This window comes from Chlorocebus sabaeus, chromosome 22, assembly GCF_047675955.1.
Source record: "Chlorocebus sabaeus isolate Y175 chromosome 22, mChlSab1.0.hap1, whole genome shotgun sequence".
Classification (NCBI taxonomy): domain Eukaryota; kingdom Metazoa; phylum Chordata; class Mammalia; order Primates; family Cercopithecidae; genus Chlorocebus; species Chlorocebus sabaeus.
In genome coordinates, this window is record NC_132925.1 from 52,159,158 (window position 1) to 52,177,988 (window position 18,831).

The 18,831-nt window shown below is 37.5% G+C and overlaps 1 protein-coding gene across 10 annotated transcripts in view; it reads right to left on the bottom strand.

The window, feature by feature from the left end:
• The window catches only part of PPARG (peroxisome proliferator activated receptor gamma), a 144,651-nt gene that overhangs the window by 45,306 nt on the left and 80,514 nt on the right, over positions 1-18,831 (bottom strand). For 9 of the 10 annotated variants that reach the window (XM_007985262.3, XM_007985259.3, XM_073009840.1 and 6 more), the window contains 2 exons: positions 9,607-9,834; positions 8,064-8,233 (listed from right to left, as the gene is read on the bottom strand). In XM_007985262.3, coding sequence (XP_007983453.2) covers positions 8,064-8,233; positions 9,607-9,826 — 390 coding nt within the window. In that variant the 5' untranslated portion in view covers positions 9,827-9,834. Of the gene's footprint in view, positions 1-8,063; positions 8,234-9,606; positions 9,835-17,767; positions 17,787-18,831 lie in introns of those variants that run through there. The other variant, XM_073009837.1, reaches the window with a different exon arrangement.

The window sequence follows — 18,831 nt, forward strand, 5'->3', positions numbered from 1 at the left end:
GTTGAGAAGTCTCTTGTCAATTTACTTCTAAGATGATCTACCTTTTCTCTTTGATTGCTTTTATACTCTCTATTTGTCTTTAGTATTCGGCAGTTTTAATGCAGCGTGTTTGGGCATGAATTTCTTTTCATTTATCTTCTTGGACATGTTGTTTCTGCATTACGGCTTCACCTGTTATCAGTACTGGACTCCAGTGAGATAAGTAACCTAGACTTTCTTATTCTAGCCTTCACATTTCCGCACACCTCTTTTTTATTTTCCATTTTCTTCTCACTACTTACTCACTAATATTGATTGCCAAAGTAAAAATCAGATCAGAAGCAAAATAACATGAAAATATATAATTATACTGGCAAAAGTAAAAACAAACATTTCTCACTAAAGTTCACTAGTGAGAACAGTTCTACACTTTACTCTTCCACTGATCAGTGAAGAAGACATATCTCCTTAATATTCAAAGATCCTATGAATCCTTCAAGAACTAAGAGCCTTCACATTCCAAAAGATCCTGGACAAGACATATTCTTTAAGACACTGGTGGTTTCATTCTTGGCAATTTCTTTGCATATCTCTTTCAGTTTCAGGTTTTTCTTCTGCTATGTCCAGTAAGCTATCTAATCCTTCCATTGAACTTTTATTTCAGTAATTATACTTTTAACTTTTAGAAGGTTTACTTTTTTTTTTTCCACTTGGTTTTCAAATCATCCTGGTTATTCCTAATAGTTTATTGTTGCAAGTCTATGCTCTCTTCCTTTAAATAATCCATAATAGCTGTTTTATATTCTGTATCAGGTAATCCCAATTTCTGCTTCCCCCAGGAAGGGGAAGAGCAGGGAGTCTGTATCAGTTTTCTTGTTTTTGATGAATGTCATTCAAGATGATTAGCTTCTCACATGCTTGCTGATAGTATTTGGAACACACTTCTTGACCTTAAACTGGGGGACTCCTAAAAGGTCTTAATTAGGAATTCAGTAGCCAGCAGTACTACCGACTTATGACTATTTCAGACACTCTTGAGAATCCTGGCTTAATTCAGAAGCCTTACACTTAGCTCCTTCTCACTGATTGCTCAGAAAACTACTACAGGCATCCGCCTTTGGGGCAACGCTCACTCCTGTACCTCTCTGGGCATCTACCACGGGGAAAACCCTGACCTGCTAAGTGTGCCTGCAGCTCATAGTTTCGAACTGAGGGTTTATTTGTTTCATTTTGTTTCATTGATGTTGTTTTGGAGAGTTTTCTCCACCTCCTGTGAGATCAGCAATGTCTTAAAGAATATGCCCAATGTAGAATTTGCTGGCAGTTGAAGTCTCTTTAATTCTCAAAGGGTTCTGAGGACCTTCAGATATCAAAAAGGTTTTTTCTGTTTTGTTTTGTTTTTGTTTTTTCTCACAGATGAATAGAATGCTAATGTATAGAACTGTTCTCATTGATAAATGTTGGTGAAAATTTTGATGTTTACCATTGTGATCACAGATATTTTATGATATTCCTTGACTTCTCTTTTGATTCTTGCTTTTTAAAGACTAATATTAGTGGGTGAAAATGCTACTTAGCTAGCTGACAGCTGGATGGCTCACAGAGTGCTCAGTTATTTGGCATGGCTAGGAGAGGAAGATTTTTTGATAAGAGAATTGTTGATCCCTTCCTTACACCATATACAAAAATTAACTCAAGATGGATTAAAGACTTAAATGTAAGACCTAACACAATAAAAACCCTAGAAGAAAACCTAGGCAATACCATTCAGGACATAGGCATGGTCAAAGACTTCATGACTAAAACATCAAAAGCAATGGCAACAAAAGCCAAAATAGACAAATGGGATCTAATCAATCTAAAGAGCTTCTGCACAGCAAAAGAAACTATCATCAGAGTGAACAGGCAACCTACAGAATGGGAGACAATTTTTGCAATCTACTCATCTGACAAAGGGCTAATATCCAGAATCTACAAAGAACTGAAACAAATTTACAAGAAAAAAACAAACAACCCCATCAAAAAGTGAGCAAAAGATATAAACAGATACTTCTCAGAAGAAGACATTTATGCAGCCAACAGACATACGAAAAAATGCTCATCATCACTGGCCATCAGAGAAATGCAAATCAAAACCACAATGAGATACCATCTCACACCAGTTAGAATGGCGATCATTAAAAAGTCAGGAAACAAACAGATGCTGGAGAGGATGTGGTGAAACAGGAATGCTTTTATACTGTTGGTGGGAGTATAAATTAGTTCAACCATTGTGGAAGACAGTGTGGCAATTCCTCAAGGATCTAGAACTAGAAATACCATTTGACCCAGCCATCCCATTACTGGGTATATATCCAAAGGATTATAAATCATGCTGCTATAAAGACACATGCACACGTATGTTTATTGCAGCACTATTCACAATAGCAAAGACTTGGAACCAACCCAAATGTCCATCAATGATAGACTGGATTAAGAAAATGTGGCACATATACACCATGGAATACTATGCGGCCATAAAAAAAGGATGAGTTCATGTCCTTTGCAGAGACATGGATGAAGCTGGAAACCATCATTCTAAGCAAACTATCACAAGGACAGAAGATCAAACACTGCACATTCTCACTCATAGGTGGGAGTGGTACAATGAGAACGCATGGACACAGGGTGGGGAACATCACACACCGGGGCCTGTCAGGGTGTTGGGGGAGGGATAGCATTAGGAGAAATACCTAATGTAAACGACGAGTTGATGGTTGCAGCAAATCAACATGACACATGTATACATATGTAACAAGCCTGCACGTTGTGCATATGTACCCTAGAACTTAAAGTATAATAATAATAATGATAAGATGATAACCTCAAGGTTATGGTTTTATTGCCCTGTAGAACATTAACCATTTTGCATCTTATTTCAGGATTCTTTCTTTCAGTAACTATATATTCTTGGTCCCGCAAGTTCTTCTTTGAACTAGATTTACCATCCTGCTTTTTCCTTGTTAATGCGTTTTAAACAAATCTTTAACACATGTTCAAAAAAAAAAAAAAGAGAATTAAGTTTAACTCTTATAATGGAAATTTCTGACATGACTCAGCTGATGCCTTTCAAAAGTATATCACATTTTTTGTGATGATCCAAGGTCTTTCAATGAATAAGCATTCTAAACATTATACACTGTATATGTAAATAAAATCTTGAACTGAATACACAGATCCTAGTATACATCTTGGAACTTGATTTTACTTTTTTACACTGAGTTCATGATAACCAAGTGTTTTCTTGTCATCTGACTCAAGGAATCTAGAGAGGTAGATGTAAGGATATTATCGAGTGCTTTTCTGTAAAATTATTTATTGATTTACAGAACAAGGCCGGCTTCTCCAAATTTTCTTCATATTACTGATGAAGAAACACTCTAATAACACTCTTCTTTATTATTTCAGAGTCCACAGAATAATGCATTTTCAACAACTTACTCTTCTGATGATCAGGAAGTCTGTGATGTGGTGTGTTGGAGATGCATCAGTCACCATTTCAGAAAATTATTTTGTGTATATATTTACTCTAATGTCTGCACATTTGTTTGTTAGAGAGTGATTCCTATTTTTCATATCATTTGAAAAATTTTCTTTGATCTCTCCTTAATTGCTTTAATTTTAACGAAACATCAGGGACAATGAGACCTCAGAATGGCGTTGTTGATTTTACAATGAAATTAACAGCCCTGTGCTAGGCTTGCACTTGGCTTTCCCATGAAGCGTTCTGGCCCCTGGAAGCTGGATTAATAAGCTACAGCTGGCAGGTGAGAAGAATTTAAACTCTTTCTGAAGTAGGGATGAATAGACATACAAGTGGCTAACAGGCATCCAGCATTCTTCTGTATACAGAACTACAAACGTAGATTACATTGTATTGTACAGTAGATTGTATTTACCGTATCTTTTGGTATGGCTATGGTTCTAAAATGATCTTTCACTAAAGACAAAAAATAGGATGGAACTTATCAAAGAAAAAAATATGTGTCCAACATGTAAACAACAAATAAATGATAGCTTTCCAAGCTCTAAAGTATATATATGTTTCAGTTGCTAAAGGTTTTATTTTACATAAGTTTGCAATATTAACACACCCAAGAATCTGTGACTATTTCACCTTAATTCAAACCCAATCTACTCATTCCCATCTGTCTGACTGAATTTTGGCAAGAATCACTAACACAAACCTGTTCCATTTACACTGTAAAATTGTTTAGGAAGATCTACCAACAGTTGTTTTATGCTGTGTTTATTCTTTTCAATCCATAAACAAGCCTGCAGCTTTGTGGTCAACTGTACCTTAATTATGAATATAACCCACATTCTACTGTAATAGCAAATGTGAAGCTGCCAAAACACCTCTCAGAAAATACATGCAGATGAGTTAAACACATTTGCTAATTTCACTTTCCTGGCTTTTTATTGCATATTGGTGATAAGCTAAGGAGATGTCTTTGATGAGTGACAGCCACTGGTCTAACGCAGCAGTATTCAGAATGTGGCAGCAATAATTTTGTTTAGTTTCAAAGTAGCAAAGAATGAGTAACTGCATTTCTTCAGAATGAAAAACTGCATTTCTTCAGAATGAGACTGAAGGCTTTATGGTCGCAAGACCCTTTTACTCTTTTAAAAATTATAGAAGACCCCAAAGAGCTTTTGTTTATGTGGACTATCTTTACTGACATTTATCACACTAGAAATTACAACTGAGAAATTATTATATACAAGAACATATAAGCAAACATTCCATTAGCTACCAGAGCTGTGTCATCATCCTACATCATGTAGCTTGCAGAACACTCTACATACACTCCTGAGAGAATGAGAGTGAAAAAAGTAATAAAAATCACTATTATGAATATAGTTTCAACTGCATGGATGCCTTGAAAGGGTCCAAACCCCAGACCACACTTTGGGAACTGCTGATGTATACCTGAAGAAGCCAAATGATATTGTTTCATTATGTAACCACATTGTACCAATATCATCTGAATCATTTTATAGATGAGAAAACTTGAGTAGGATGTAGTTAAATAATGACGTATGCAAATGTACTTCACACAGTATCTGGTACATAGTAAGAATTCAATAAAAATCAGAATAAGAATTCAAAAAGTTTCCTTTTTCAATCCATCATCCATTTAGGAACCAAGATGTCCTAATTCTTTCCCAACTGCAGTTCTATATCTCTATGCCAAATAAAAACCCCAGCTGAGGTAGGGTTTATTTTATAAGGTAAATATTTATGAACAATTTATTCTGTGCAATGAATATATAATAAATGCTATTTTATTCATTGGGCATATTAAAATTATTTTAAAAGACTGCATATCAAAATATAAGTGGATTCACACATTTTCTTTATATTAAGTAGTATATTACTAAATGTTTAAATTTTCCAAGAATAATATTTTTCTTATTCTTACCTTTAAAATGTGTAGATGTCTATTTTCCCTTTCCAAGTGAGTAAAACTTTCTTTACATTTTAGTCTAGGAATTCTGGAATTCACAATTTGGATGGTTTGCAAATTACTGCAGGTTAGTGTACAATATGCTTAGTTTTCTTCTATGTTTGTTTTTTAATCCATGATAGGTTAAGGACTCCCCTAGAGTCTTCAGGATTTATTAAGTGTTTTTTCTCCCTCTCTGCCTTCTTCTTCTACTTTCTAATCCTAACTTGAAGGCACCTGGATTTCCTCCTCTCTCTTCTCTTTTTTGGTACTCTTTTTCCCTGCTTGCTTCTAAGTTTTAGTGCTCTCAGAACTTAGATTTATCACTATAACCAACTACTGACAATGTTCCTGTCTTTCCATTTTCAGTTGTTTTCAGTAATGTTAGCTTTCCACAAATTTGTGACTAATAGGATTATGGTGGAACTACTTGCGTAAAGGTTTTAGTTTTCTAAGTGCTTTACTAGCCCATAAAAAACAATAACTTATTGTGGAAATTTAAACCAATCATGCCGTTTTTATTTATTTATAGTTGTAAATTATCAACATGACCAAAACAGAATGGTTTCTTCAGATAAATATGGCTCAGAATTTAGCAACAATTTACTCACTCAAAAATGGTATCTAACTCAGTAAAAATAAACTCTAACTCATTAAATCTAACAATAAAACTCAATAAAACTACAAAAATACTCAATAAAAAAATCTAAGTCAATAAAATGACATGTTCTTACTACTCATCAAGATCTTAGATAACTGACTTAATACAATGATTTCATATAAGGTCATAAATATTTTAGCTTGGTTTAAATTACAGAATGAATGGGTTTTAGTGTTTTAAATGAAAGCATCTCTTGCCAGGAGTGTTTCAAAGTGTCATTTTGAAATTACAGACCTTAGAGATGAGTAAGACCTTGTATAGCCAATCTAATGAAGTCATTTTACACACGGAAGGCCTGAGGGATACAGTGTGTATGTGACTGGCTAGTGACTTGGAAGGTGGCAGAGCTGACTTCTGGTTTTTCCCTTTTCACTGTATTAGGTTGCCTTTAGAGTAAAAACTGCTTGAATTGAAGGGATTTTAGAGATCATCTAATTCAGTGTCATTTTATTTATTTATTTATTTATTTATTTGGAGTTAGGGTCTTGCTTTTGCGACCCAGGCTGGAGTGCAGTGGTGTGATCATAGCTCACTGCAGCCTTGAACTCCTGGGATCAAGCAATCCTCTTACCCAAGCCTCCCAAGAAGCTAGGACTACAGGCATGTGCCACCATGCCTGGTTAATTTTTTAAAATTTTGGAGGGATGGGGTCTCACTATGCTGCCCAGACTGGTCTTGAACCCCTGAGCTCAAGTGATCCTCCTGCCTTGGCCTCCCAAAGTGTTGGGATTACAGGCATGAGCCACCACACTCAGCCACAATCATTTTATAGATGAGAAAACCTGGGTAGGATGTGGTTAAATACTGATGTATGAACATGTTACCTCATACAGTATTTGGCATGTAGTAAGAATTCAATAAAAATCAGTTTCCTTTTTTGGCCCATCATCCATTTAGGAACCAAAATGTCCTAAAACTTTCCTAACTGTTGTTCTATATCTTTATGTTGAATAAAAAGCCCAACTAAGCAGGTGTTTATTTTAGAAAGTAAATATTTATGAAGTTTATTCTGTGCAATGAGTATATAATAAATTAGTACTATTTTTTCATTGTGTGTATTAAAATTATCTTAAAGGACTGCATATCAAAATGAGTGGATTCACATATTTTCTTAATAATTAAGCAATAAATTACTAAATGTCTGAATTTTCCAAAATACCCTTTTCACAAAGGAAAGAGATAATGATAAATAGTATCTCCTTTCCCACACTGTTATACCTCCTTGCCTGTCCATGTATGTGGCTCACATTGATGCTGGAATAAGGAAACATGAGGCACTGCTTTGACAGCCAACACCACCTAAGGAATCAGAGTCTAATCTGAGGTCTGCCACTTACTAAGGGATGACTTTGGCAAGTTTTACCAACCTGTAATTTCTACATCTGCAATGTGGCCATAAAGAAGCCCAATCTTGCAGGATTGCTCTAGGGATCCAAAGATATGCATATATAAATAATCTGTAAAATCTTGTGTCTATACAATATTACATGGTATAGCGAAAAAAATAAACAATTAGAGAATGCAGGAAATCTGCATCCTGGTGCCAGATCATCACTGTCTTGCCATGACACCTTGGAGAAGTCACCTTTTTGTAAAAATCCGCAAGATGCAAGGATTAAACTAGATCAGTGTCTCAAAGAATCAATTTGGAGAAAGGAACGTGGGGCAAAGCAGTCCCACTTTTATCCACTTTCTTAGGCTTTCAAATACTATATCATCCTTTGGGAGGCTGTGGGAGGATCACTTGAGCCCAGGAGCTCAAGGCTGCAGTGTGCTATGGTAGCGCCACTGTACTCTAGTCTGGGTGACAGAGGAAAACACTCTTCCATGAAGAAAAAAAATTCATATTATTGTATCACCTAAAAAAAGGGTTCTGCTGAAATGAAATAATAAAGTTTCAATAATTTCTTTGAAGAAGATTTTTAAAAAATTACCTTGCATCCTTCACAAGCATGAACTCCATAGTGGAATCCAGAAGCTTTATCTCCGCAGACACGACATTCGATTGCCATGAGGGAGTTGGAAGGCTCTTCGTGAGGCTTATTGTAGAGCTGAGTCTTCTCAGAATAATAAGGTGGAGAAGCAGGCTCCACTTTGATTGCACCTGTGTATGGAGACATGTGAGAGGATAATTATCCCATGAAAACAGTCCTAAAAAGGCAACAAGGCAAGCCACCAAAGTATACCTTCATGCTATATTTGTATTGTTTTAGTGTAAAAACACTGGCGTTAAGGCAAGAAAAAGAAGGCTTTGTAATCACAGGCAAGTTACAACATCTCTAAGCCTCACCTGTAAATATAAAATGGGAACGAGAATTAAGTCTGTGGTTCTATGACTCCCCCAGTACCCTGAAATACTACAGCTCTAACAGACAACACAGAGGATTTGACACCAAGAAGCTTATTTTGCTAGGAAATGTTCTGTCTTTGGTATTCATCACAATATTAAATTATACATTTTATTTAAATATTGCATTTTATAAGTACTTTGAAACAACTCTTGCAAAAGAACTACAGAAGGAATACCGCTGTGAAAAGGTCATGGTATGCCTAGCTTGAGATGCATGAAAAATAAGAGCCCAGGTTACCATTAGTGTTCAGTCAAAAGAGGTGGTTTGTGAAATAATCTTTGACAGAGCGTGGTGGAACTTATGGAAGTAAGCCCTACCTTTTACTAGTTAGGCCCAGGGCTACTAAATTTCCATATTAGGCTCTAACTGAAAACCACACAGATAAATATAACTAAGCATATTATTTATCTTTAAAAACCACTAGAAACACAGGAAGTTCTGACTTGTCAAGTAATGACTGCCAATTACATAGTGGTGGCTTTGGAAAACCAGCATGTCAGCCCACACATGATAAAAATCAAGGAAATAGCATCACAGAAATACATTTTATTTCAAAAAGTACAGTATTAGTTTTTCTTGAGTCTGATGTTTTGATGTTGATTTAGTTAATAGCATGAAAATTTATCAATAGGCTACAATGTTAAAACAAATTTGTGCTCAAAAGTAGGTTTCAGTATAAACTTCTGAAAGGACATAACAGAAAAAATGTACTGTAGTGGCAGTAATATAGTGAAGATAAGTTATATAATATAAGGTGAGACTTGGAATTGTTACTTATTAACTTATAAGGGGCCAAAAGAATTCAAAGTTTGGATGATGGACTCTTAGCCTAAGATACAACTGGCAGTGTAATCAAAGTAGAAAATGTTCCTAAGAAAGAAGTAAGCAAGAAAGGAAAGAAGAGAGGAAGGAAGGAGTGGGGGAAGGCAAGATTGACCTGGGGCCAGCTTCCTTTCTTGCATTTCATAGATACCTGGTATTTCATGGATAAATGGGTGAATAAATGAATGGTGAATGCCTTCTCTATTAGAATTCTAGTCTCTGGAGCACTATTTACTACAGGGTTACTGAGAGATAAGTACAATTCCAGTCTTAGTAGTCTGAAAAGTGAAAATAAACATCATACTTTGATACTCTTGAAGTTTCAGGTCATACTTATAATCCGCAACCATCGGATCTGTTCTTGTGAATGGAATGTCTTCATAATGTGGAGCAGAAATGCTCGAGAAGTCAACAGTAGTGAAGGGCTTGATGTCAAAGGAGTGGGAGTGGTCGTCCATTACGGAGAGATCCACGGAGCTGATCCCAAAGTTGGTGGGCCAGAATGGCATCTCTGTGTCAACCATGGTAATTTCTGAAAGGAAAAATAGACTAGCTGTGAAGTTAAGTCCCAGAGAACACAACAATCTCACAGAGTTTCAGAAAGAGAAATGAAAGAGTCTTTGGCAAAGTAATCTCATCTAGGCTTTCACAACAAGAGAAAAGAACATAACCACCTTCTTAGTGCTGTCCAGGCTGTTTTATGATAGAAAGGAAGTCACCCTTTACCCAGATATCATAATAGAGAATCCTGAAACAGTGCAGACACACAGTGTATCCATATAAACATCTTGCCAACAGTCCTGCTCTCATTATCTTCTACAGAAGGTCATCAATTGAGTCTGTTAATGACTGCTGTTATTTAAAATTTTGTTCAGTTTTATTGAAGTATAATAGATAAAAATTTTTAAACTTAAGGTATACAGGCCAGGCACGGTGGCTCACACCTGTAATCCCAGCACTTTATCAAGGCAGGAGGATCACCTGAGGTCAGGAGTTCAAGACCAGCCTGGCCAACATGGCGAAACCTCATCTCTACTAAAAATACAAAAATTGGCTGGGTGTGGTAGCATGCCTGTAATCCCAGCTACTCGGGAGACTGAGACAGGAAAATCACTTGAACCTGGGAGGCAGAGGTGGCAGTGAGGTGAGATCACACCACTGCACTCCAGCCTAGGAGACAGAGCAAGACTCCATCTCAAGAAAACCCCAAACCCAACCAAACCAAACCAAAACAGAAAACAAAAAACCACACACACAAAAAAAACTTAAGGTATTCAATGTGATGTTTTAATACACGTACTTACTATGAAATGATTATCATACTCAAGATCACTTCACACAGTTACCTTTTTGAGTATGAATATGTACAGTGAGAACACTTAAGATCTACTGTCTTAGCAAATTTCATATATACCATACAGCATCACCAACTACAGTCACCATGCTGAAGGTGACCTATACTTAGGTCTCCAGCACTTATCCTGCATAACTGAAACTCTGGCTGACATCTCCCCATTGCTCTCGCCCTCCAGCCCCTGGCAAACACCATTTTACTCTCTGCTTTCATGAGTTCGACTTTTTTAGATTCCACGTGTTAAGTGAGATCATGTGGTATTTGTCTTTCTGTGTCAAACACTACCCAGTTTAATTATCTTAGCATAATGTCCTCTAGGTTCATCTCTGTTGTTGCAAATGACAGGATTTCCTTCTTTTTTTAAGGTTGAATAATATTCTACTGTGTGTGTACATATATATCTTTATGTGTATATATGTATGTGTGTGTATATATATTATATATGCATATATATACTGTGTTTTCAAAAATCCATTCATCCATTGACACTTAGGCTGATTTCATATCTTGGCTATTGCAAATAATGCTGCAGTGAACATGGAAGAGCAGACAGCTCTTCAACATACTGATTCCATTTCACTTGGATATATACCCAGAAGTAGGATTGATGGATCATATGCTAGTTCTATTTTTAATTTTTTAAGGCAGTCCATTCTGTTTTCCATAATGACTATCCCAATTTACATTCCTGTGAACAGTGTGCAAGGGTTCCCTCTTATCCACATCCTTGCCAACACTTCTTACCTTCTGTGTTTTTGATAACAGCCATTCTAATGGGTGTGAGATGATATCTCACTGTTTTTGATTTGCATTTCCCTAATGATTAGTGATGGTGAGTACCTTTTCATATATCTGTTGGCCACTTGTATGTCTTCTTTCTAGAAATGGATATTCAGGTCCTTTATCATTTTTTTAACTGGGTTATTTGTTTTCTTGCTATTGAGTTTGTTGAGTTTCTTACATATTTTGGAATATTAACTCCATATCAGATGTACGATTTGCAATCCGTAACTCCATATCAGATATACAGATTTCCCTATTCTGTAGGCTGACTTTTCACTTTATTGATTATTTCCTTTGCTGTGAAGAAGTTTCTAGTTTGATGCAATCTATTAATGATTGTTTTTAAAGTGTGCACAGGGTTCCAGGACAATTTTACTCTCTTGAAAGTAGAAGCCCAAAATATTTTTCTCTTTAGGATGAAATTTTTCCTATTCTACTTGTATTCATATGCTTTTGTGTAATAGAAAAGTTGGCAAATTAAATATAGGTAAATGAACTTCTTCTTCACTTGCATCCTAAAATAATTTTGTTCTTAATAATACAAAAATAAAAAAATTTTAAAGGGAAAAATTACTCAATTATTATTTCTGTACTATGAAATATTACTCAAATAATTATCTTTTCTGTGGATACACCTTTTCTTAAAGAGGAGAAACTTTTCCCCACATTGAGAATAGAAAGGTTAGAGAGATTTGTGGAAACATTTGATCACACCTGGGAATGTCAAAATCAGACTCTAGCCCAGCATGGATTTTAAACCACCCCCAAAACAAAAACAAAACAAAACAGAGACAGAAACAAGAAAACACATCAAAGACAAAGGAAAGGCCGGGCGTGGTGGCTCACGCTTGTAATCCCAGCACTTTGGGAGGCCGAGGTGGGTGGATCACGAGGTCAGGAGATCGAGACCATGGTGAAACCCCGTCCCTACTAAAAAAAAAAAAAAAAAATTAGCCAGGCATGGTGGCAGGCGCTTGTAGTCCCAGCTACTCAGAGAGGCTGAGGCAGGAGAATGGCGTGAACCCGGGAGATGGAGCTTGCAGTGAGCCGAGACTGTGCCACTGTACTCCAGCCTGGGCGACAGAGCGAGACTCCGTCTCAAAAACAAACAAACAAACAAAGGAAAAATACTTATACAGATTCTAAGGCCACGGAATAGCAAGTTTCATGAATCATCTGCCCAATATCATATATGCCACGTGCATTTTTCTAAACATGATTTATTGTCACAGTAAATGCAAGAAAACTCTTTTGGTTCACTTCATGTGAACTTGTGAGCCACCAAGTGTGTAGAGTGGAAAACTTTCTGCAATAGGTACCTGGACTCTGTTTACCTGAAACCAGTTCATTATTCAAAGTGGTACCAAAAAGCAGTCATAAGTATTTTAAATGTTAACCCTGTGGTCAAAAACACCAGTAGAGAGTTGTGTAAACTTAGGACTGCTCACACTGGAGACAGAGAGGAGCTGCTCATAAACTCCAGGACTCCTCAAATCACAGGCGTATCTTTCTTGTTTGCAGTCATATCCCCACTGGCTAACAAAGCGCTTGTCTCATAGTGGGTGCTCGTTAAATACTTATTTATTAAATACTAAATACGTTGATGACTTAATGAGATAGCTGTGAAGTTTTACCAGAAGGGGCAGGGAAGGAGGGAAGCAAACTGGTATTGATCAAGCACTTCCCATGTGCCTGGTACATCCTACCTTTTCTTCTGCATAATCTGAAATATGATTCCCACTTTATAGATAACCAAGGTAGGACCAAAGAAGTAAAGGGAATTGCCCAAAGTCCTCTAGCTAGGAAGTAGAAGATTCAAACTCAAGACTAACCCTGAAACCCTCTTCTGTATATGTAGTATCCTCTTGATTCTCTCATTGATGAAACAGGCTTATGGAATAGGGGCCACTCTCCTCTGTGTATGTGTACATGGGCCTCTTGCTTTTCCTTTTTCTTTTCTTTTATCTATTTATCATTTTTTTGGAGCAATTTTATTTTAATGTCCTCACTTTAACACCACTTGCTTTTTCTTACCAAGCAGATTGACAAGAAATTCACTCCAAAGGCAAACTTTTGCATTAGCTGAAGATTGAAGATTTCAGCTGTGATCTTCATAAGAAAAAATGCCTTGAGGCCGGGCTCCCGCCTGTAATTCCAGCACTTTGGGAGGCCAAAGAGGGTGGATCACCTGAGGTCAGGAGTTTGAGACCAGCCTGATCAACATGGAGAAACCCCATCTCTGCTAAAAATACAAAACTAGCTTGGCGTGGTGGTGCATGCCTGTAATCCCAGCTACTCAGGAGGCTGAGGCAGGAAAATTGCTTGAACTCAGGAGGCAGAGGTTGCGGTGAGCCAAGATCGTGCCATTGCACCCCAGCCTAGGCAACAAGAGTGAAACTCCGTCTCAAAAAAAAAAAAAAAAAAAAGCCTTGAAAATATAAACAAGACTAGTCCTGTGAATGTGCGTCTGTGGTTTCAAGAGGACTAATTAGGTACTGTACGGGTTCACATGTCTATCTACATAAATAAGTACCCAAACAACCTTAAGTTATCTGTGTTTCAGTGTCAACACTGCACACCAAAAAGGGAAATGTGTACTGGTGATAGCTAAAGGTCATTCTAGGTCTCAATGACATCCAGAGAAAAGTCTGTGCTCCTAAGGACAGGGCACCCATCCAACAGTGTCCTTTATTTCAAAATTCATCCAAACCTGTTTAACGCAGGTCATTCCATTTACTTTGTCTGTCTCCTTGGCAGGCTTAATTTTCATTTCTGTACCTACTTTTCTCAGTATAACTTATTTTCATATTAAAGTATATTTCCTTTGTCTACATTGTAATATCCACAAAGGTGGGTTTGTCACCTATTTCTCACTATGCTATTGCAAAGTTTTCTGTATACAGAATAAAGGCTGACAAAGTGAGTTAAAGGTAGTGGATATGCTTCTGTATGAACACTGGGAAAAGAAAATAAGGATGCAAAAATATCTGGGGTGGGAGAGAAATTGGTTGCTCATGATTTTACTGGTTTAATTTTGCTTTCATTTTTAACATAAAACTTCAGTGACTCCCTTTCAATCACAGCCATGCTTCCTTCTTTTCTCTCTTTCTCTCTCTCTCCCTCCCTCCCTCCCTCCCTCCCTCCCTCCCTCCTTCCCTTACTCCCTTTTAAAGAGACAGCATCTCACTGTGTTGCCCAGGCTGGTCTCAAACTCCTGTGTTCAAGTGGTCCTTCTGGCTCAGCCTCCCAAACTTCTGGGAATATAGGCGTAAGCCACTGTGCTCAGCCAAAGCCATGCTTCTTATTACAAAAATCATATCCCTAGAGGTTATGTATTATACTGTGGAAATTCTGGGAAAATTTTAAATGTCAAAATAGCCTTCCCTGCATTAAGGAAAGAAGGAAAAGTTCATGCAATTTTTAAAGATATTATATGAAATTCCTAGAAAACTTTGTACTTGTAGTACATCTCATGGCTAAAAGGATGCTGTTTTCTGTTTTTTTGTTTTGTTTTGTTTTTCATAGTAGCCTTTATTTTTGTTAGAGCAGTTTTAGGTTTACATAAAAATTGAGCAGAAAGTACAGAGGTCTCATGAGAGCCCTTCCCCAACCTCCTGTCCCCTCGCTACAAAACATGGTTTTCCCCTATCACTAACACCTTGCACAGTGTAGTACACCTGCTACAACTGATGAACCAATACTGACACATTATTACTAAAGTCCATGGTTTACATTAGGGTTTGCTCTTTGTGTTGTATAGTTCTACTTTTCATTTATTTATTTATTTATTTATTTATTTATTTATTTATTTATTTATTTTTGGTGGGTCTTGCTCTGTCACCCAGGCTGGAATGCAGTGGCGTGATTTTGGCTCACTGCAACCTCTACCTCCCAGGTTCACATGGTTCTCCTGCCTCAGCCTCCTGAGTAGGTGGGATTACAGGCGTGTGCCACCATGCCCAGCTAATTTTTGTATTTTTAGTAGAGAAGGGGTTTCACTATGTTGGCCACGCTGATCTTAAACTCCTGACCTCAAGCGATCTACCCGCCTCTGCCTCCCAAAGTGCTGGGATTACAGGTGTGAGCCACCATGCCCGGCCAAGTACTATGGGTTTTGACAAAGACATAATATCATGCATTCATTAGAGGATCACACAGAAGACTTTCACTGCCCCAAACATACCCCATACTCCACCTATTCATTCCTCCCTTCCTCCACCCAAGAATGGTATGTTTTTGCTCTCCTCTACTAGTAAGGGCATACTGGTGGAAAAGCAGGAGAAACACTGGCCTTTTAGCTTGGCATTCAAGGCCCTCTATGTCTCAGCCCTAACTTACTTTTTCAGTTTTATTCCCTCTGGTTATCCCAGACCTCACTCCCATTCTTGGCATCTCTGGCAGCTGGGCATATCATACTACCTGCCCAGGTTCAACATGCCCTGCCTCTTTTAGTCATGCAGGTCACCGAGGCTGCTGTGTCTTCTTCCTACTCCTCACCTCTTCATGCCACAAGCCTGCTTGTCTTTCAAAACCCAGTCCAAACGTTAATTTCTCCGTGAAACCATCTATGAACCCTCCAACTTAAAAACACTCCATTCTCTGTGTTCCCACAGCACTTTGTACCTCCGCCTTTAGCTCGGATATAATTATTTGGATAACTATCTCCACCATTAGATTTCCAGTCTGGAGCAAAAGGACAGCATCAAATTATTCTATTTTCCCATGTGCATATTCTATGCACAGGTTTTTGTTTTTTGTTTGTTTGTTTGTTTTTGTTTTTTACCAAATTCTTGCCAATTGATGATCATATTTTATGCAGAAGAGTAAATTTTCATTTTGCTACTAAAGATGGAAAAATAACAATACTTTCTCAACAGTTTAGTTTTGTTAAGACTTAAGTTCCCTCCAAAAAAATGTTAATCTTCAACATTATCAATAAAATACAACTTAAGCCATAACTGTTCCCCCTCAACGACGTACATTCAGTTTTTTCTCTTTTGCTGATTACAAGAGGAAGGTTGGGGTCCTAGATGGTTTTCTTATTTTTCTAAGTTGAAAGGACAAACTAAGAAAGAAAAACAGCTTGCCTCTTCATCTCTATGAAAACATTGCCCAAACACACTTCTCCCCTTCCCCCCTGCCCTTCTCCCTTCCCTTTTACTCTGGGACACCTTGACCTAAACAACATTATTCCATAGACCATAGTTACTGGGAGGCACAGTGGTTCCCTAGACATTTTATTTTATTTTGACTTAGAGATGGGTCCAGAAAGCCTGCTTCTAATTTTGTCTCTAGAAAACATAAGCTACTGTTTCTGCCAAGCTGTAAGTTGAGGAGGTGTTTTTTGTTACCCCGTGCAATTACCCATGAAAGAACAAATGAACAAAATATTTGCATGAACAACAACCCTTCTCAGTAACAAGAACAGGTCTTAACTCCTCAGCTGGTGACACTGAGTTGTGTTGCATCAGGGGTGTATCCATTAATTTCACAACCTTTAGAGTGTTTCAAGCAGGCAAAAGTCTTCAGGCAGAACTTGTGAGCAAGGACATGGATGTGTGCCGTTATCTTAGACCTTCAGACTTGGCTTTAAATGCTGTTATAGTCAATGCGCAGACTTTTCACAATACTCAAAGGATGAAGCAGTTCTACAAAAACACAACCAATTTCGAGCAAAAATAAAGTAACTTCTTTAATCTGATAGGCATTATTATTTGGGAGCATGGAAGTGGGTTGCAAAAGATGCTAAATTATAAAACTGAACACCAGAAATATATGCTTTACCTTTGGGGTTTCATGTTGTCCCTTATGAAGAGAAAAGAAAAACTATGATTAGAATAGCTGGTAAAATGTTGTATATTCTTCATATTTACATTAGCTAATACTAACAGGACACTAAATCTGTGCAAAGTACTACACCAAATACTGTGCCTGGATTGTGTCATTTAATCCTCACAACCAGCCCGAGGAAGTAGGTGCACTTATAATTTACCTTAAAGATGGGAAAACTGAGGCATGGACCTGGAAGTAAGTAACTTGTCTGAAAGTACACAGTTACTAAGCAGTAGAACTGACACTGAATCCAGACGGTCTGAAGCTCCATAGCCCACACTTGTGACTTTACACTGAATACTGGTTAGAAAAACATTATCTCTTCCTGATCTTCCAGTTCTATATTAAACAATTATTTAACAGTCCCAACAAACCTTCACTGAATACCTATGACGTGCCAGGCAGGCAGGGAGACAGGGGATGTACTACGAAGAGTAACTCTCAAATGAAAGCTTTATTAGAGAAACGTGTTCAGCTAGGCAACAAGAGTATGTACCTGAAAAGCCTTTCATAGGTCCTTTGTAGTTTTGTTGGAAATGGCCTTAAAAGACACTTAACTGCTGATTTTTCAATCCCTTCTCATTTGTTTCAGGTTAATGTCATGGTACTCATAACTGTGGTTCCAACTTGTTTATCCAGTCCATCCTTACTGATTCATGCAGACCAAGATCACTCTGCAGTGTAAACTGACCTGGGAATTTACTAATTCCTCTCCCATCATGATAGCTGACATCCAGAGACAAGAATCATCCTGAAACACTAGAGCAGAAAAGGCTGTTTTGAGATCATCTGAGTTCTCATTTGATAGATAAAGAAAATGAGGCAAAGTGACCTGCTCAGGGTTTCCTGGTGAGCTAGAGGCTGACTGGACAGGAGCCCAGCTTGGCTCCTCTAAGCCTGGCATTCTCAGCGCCACGTTATCAAGTTGTTACATGTAAATATGCTGAAAATGGGACTTTTAACCTTTGCCACTTTTCAGAGATCCAGATTTATCTTTGGGGGGTCTTTAGTGAATGCATATGAATGGCATCAAATTTATGAGGGAAAAAAGTCTCATGTAAGGAACCATTTCCTGGATGGTAAATTATCACAGAATAAAATGCAGAAGAACTAAATCTGTAACAGAATTTGTTTCTAACAAAAGTCATGGACTCTGAATTAATCAAAAGGTTTAGGGAATAGTCTAATAAAATAAGCATTATCTTGGTTCGTTTTTACATAGTAAGTTCAGATATACAAATTTTATGTGTTCGTTTGCTTCGCGCGGTTTGCTGTTCTAAATACCAACGCTGAAGAAGGATGGGCACAGCCCCATGTCAGATGCCCGAGGTTCCAATCCAACCCTATTGCTGGCAGTTCGGTGATCTCTTCATATCTAATCTCTATCTGTAGGATATTAATATTATCTACCTCCTAGAGTTGTTGTGAGGATTAAATTAGATAATGTATGTAGAGCACTTACCATAGGGCTGGATACTTAATACGTTCTCAATAAATAGAATTAATATTAATAGTATAACAGTAACTTGTGTACACACTAGTTACCAGAGTACTACAGTC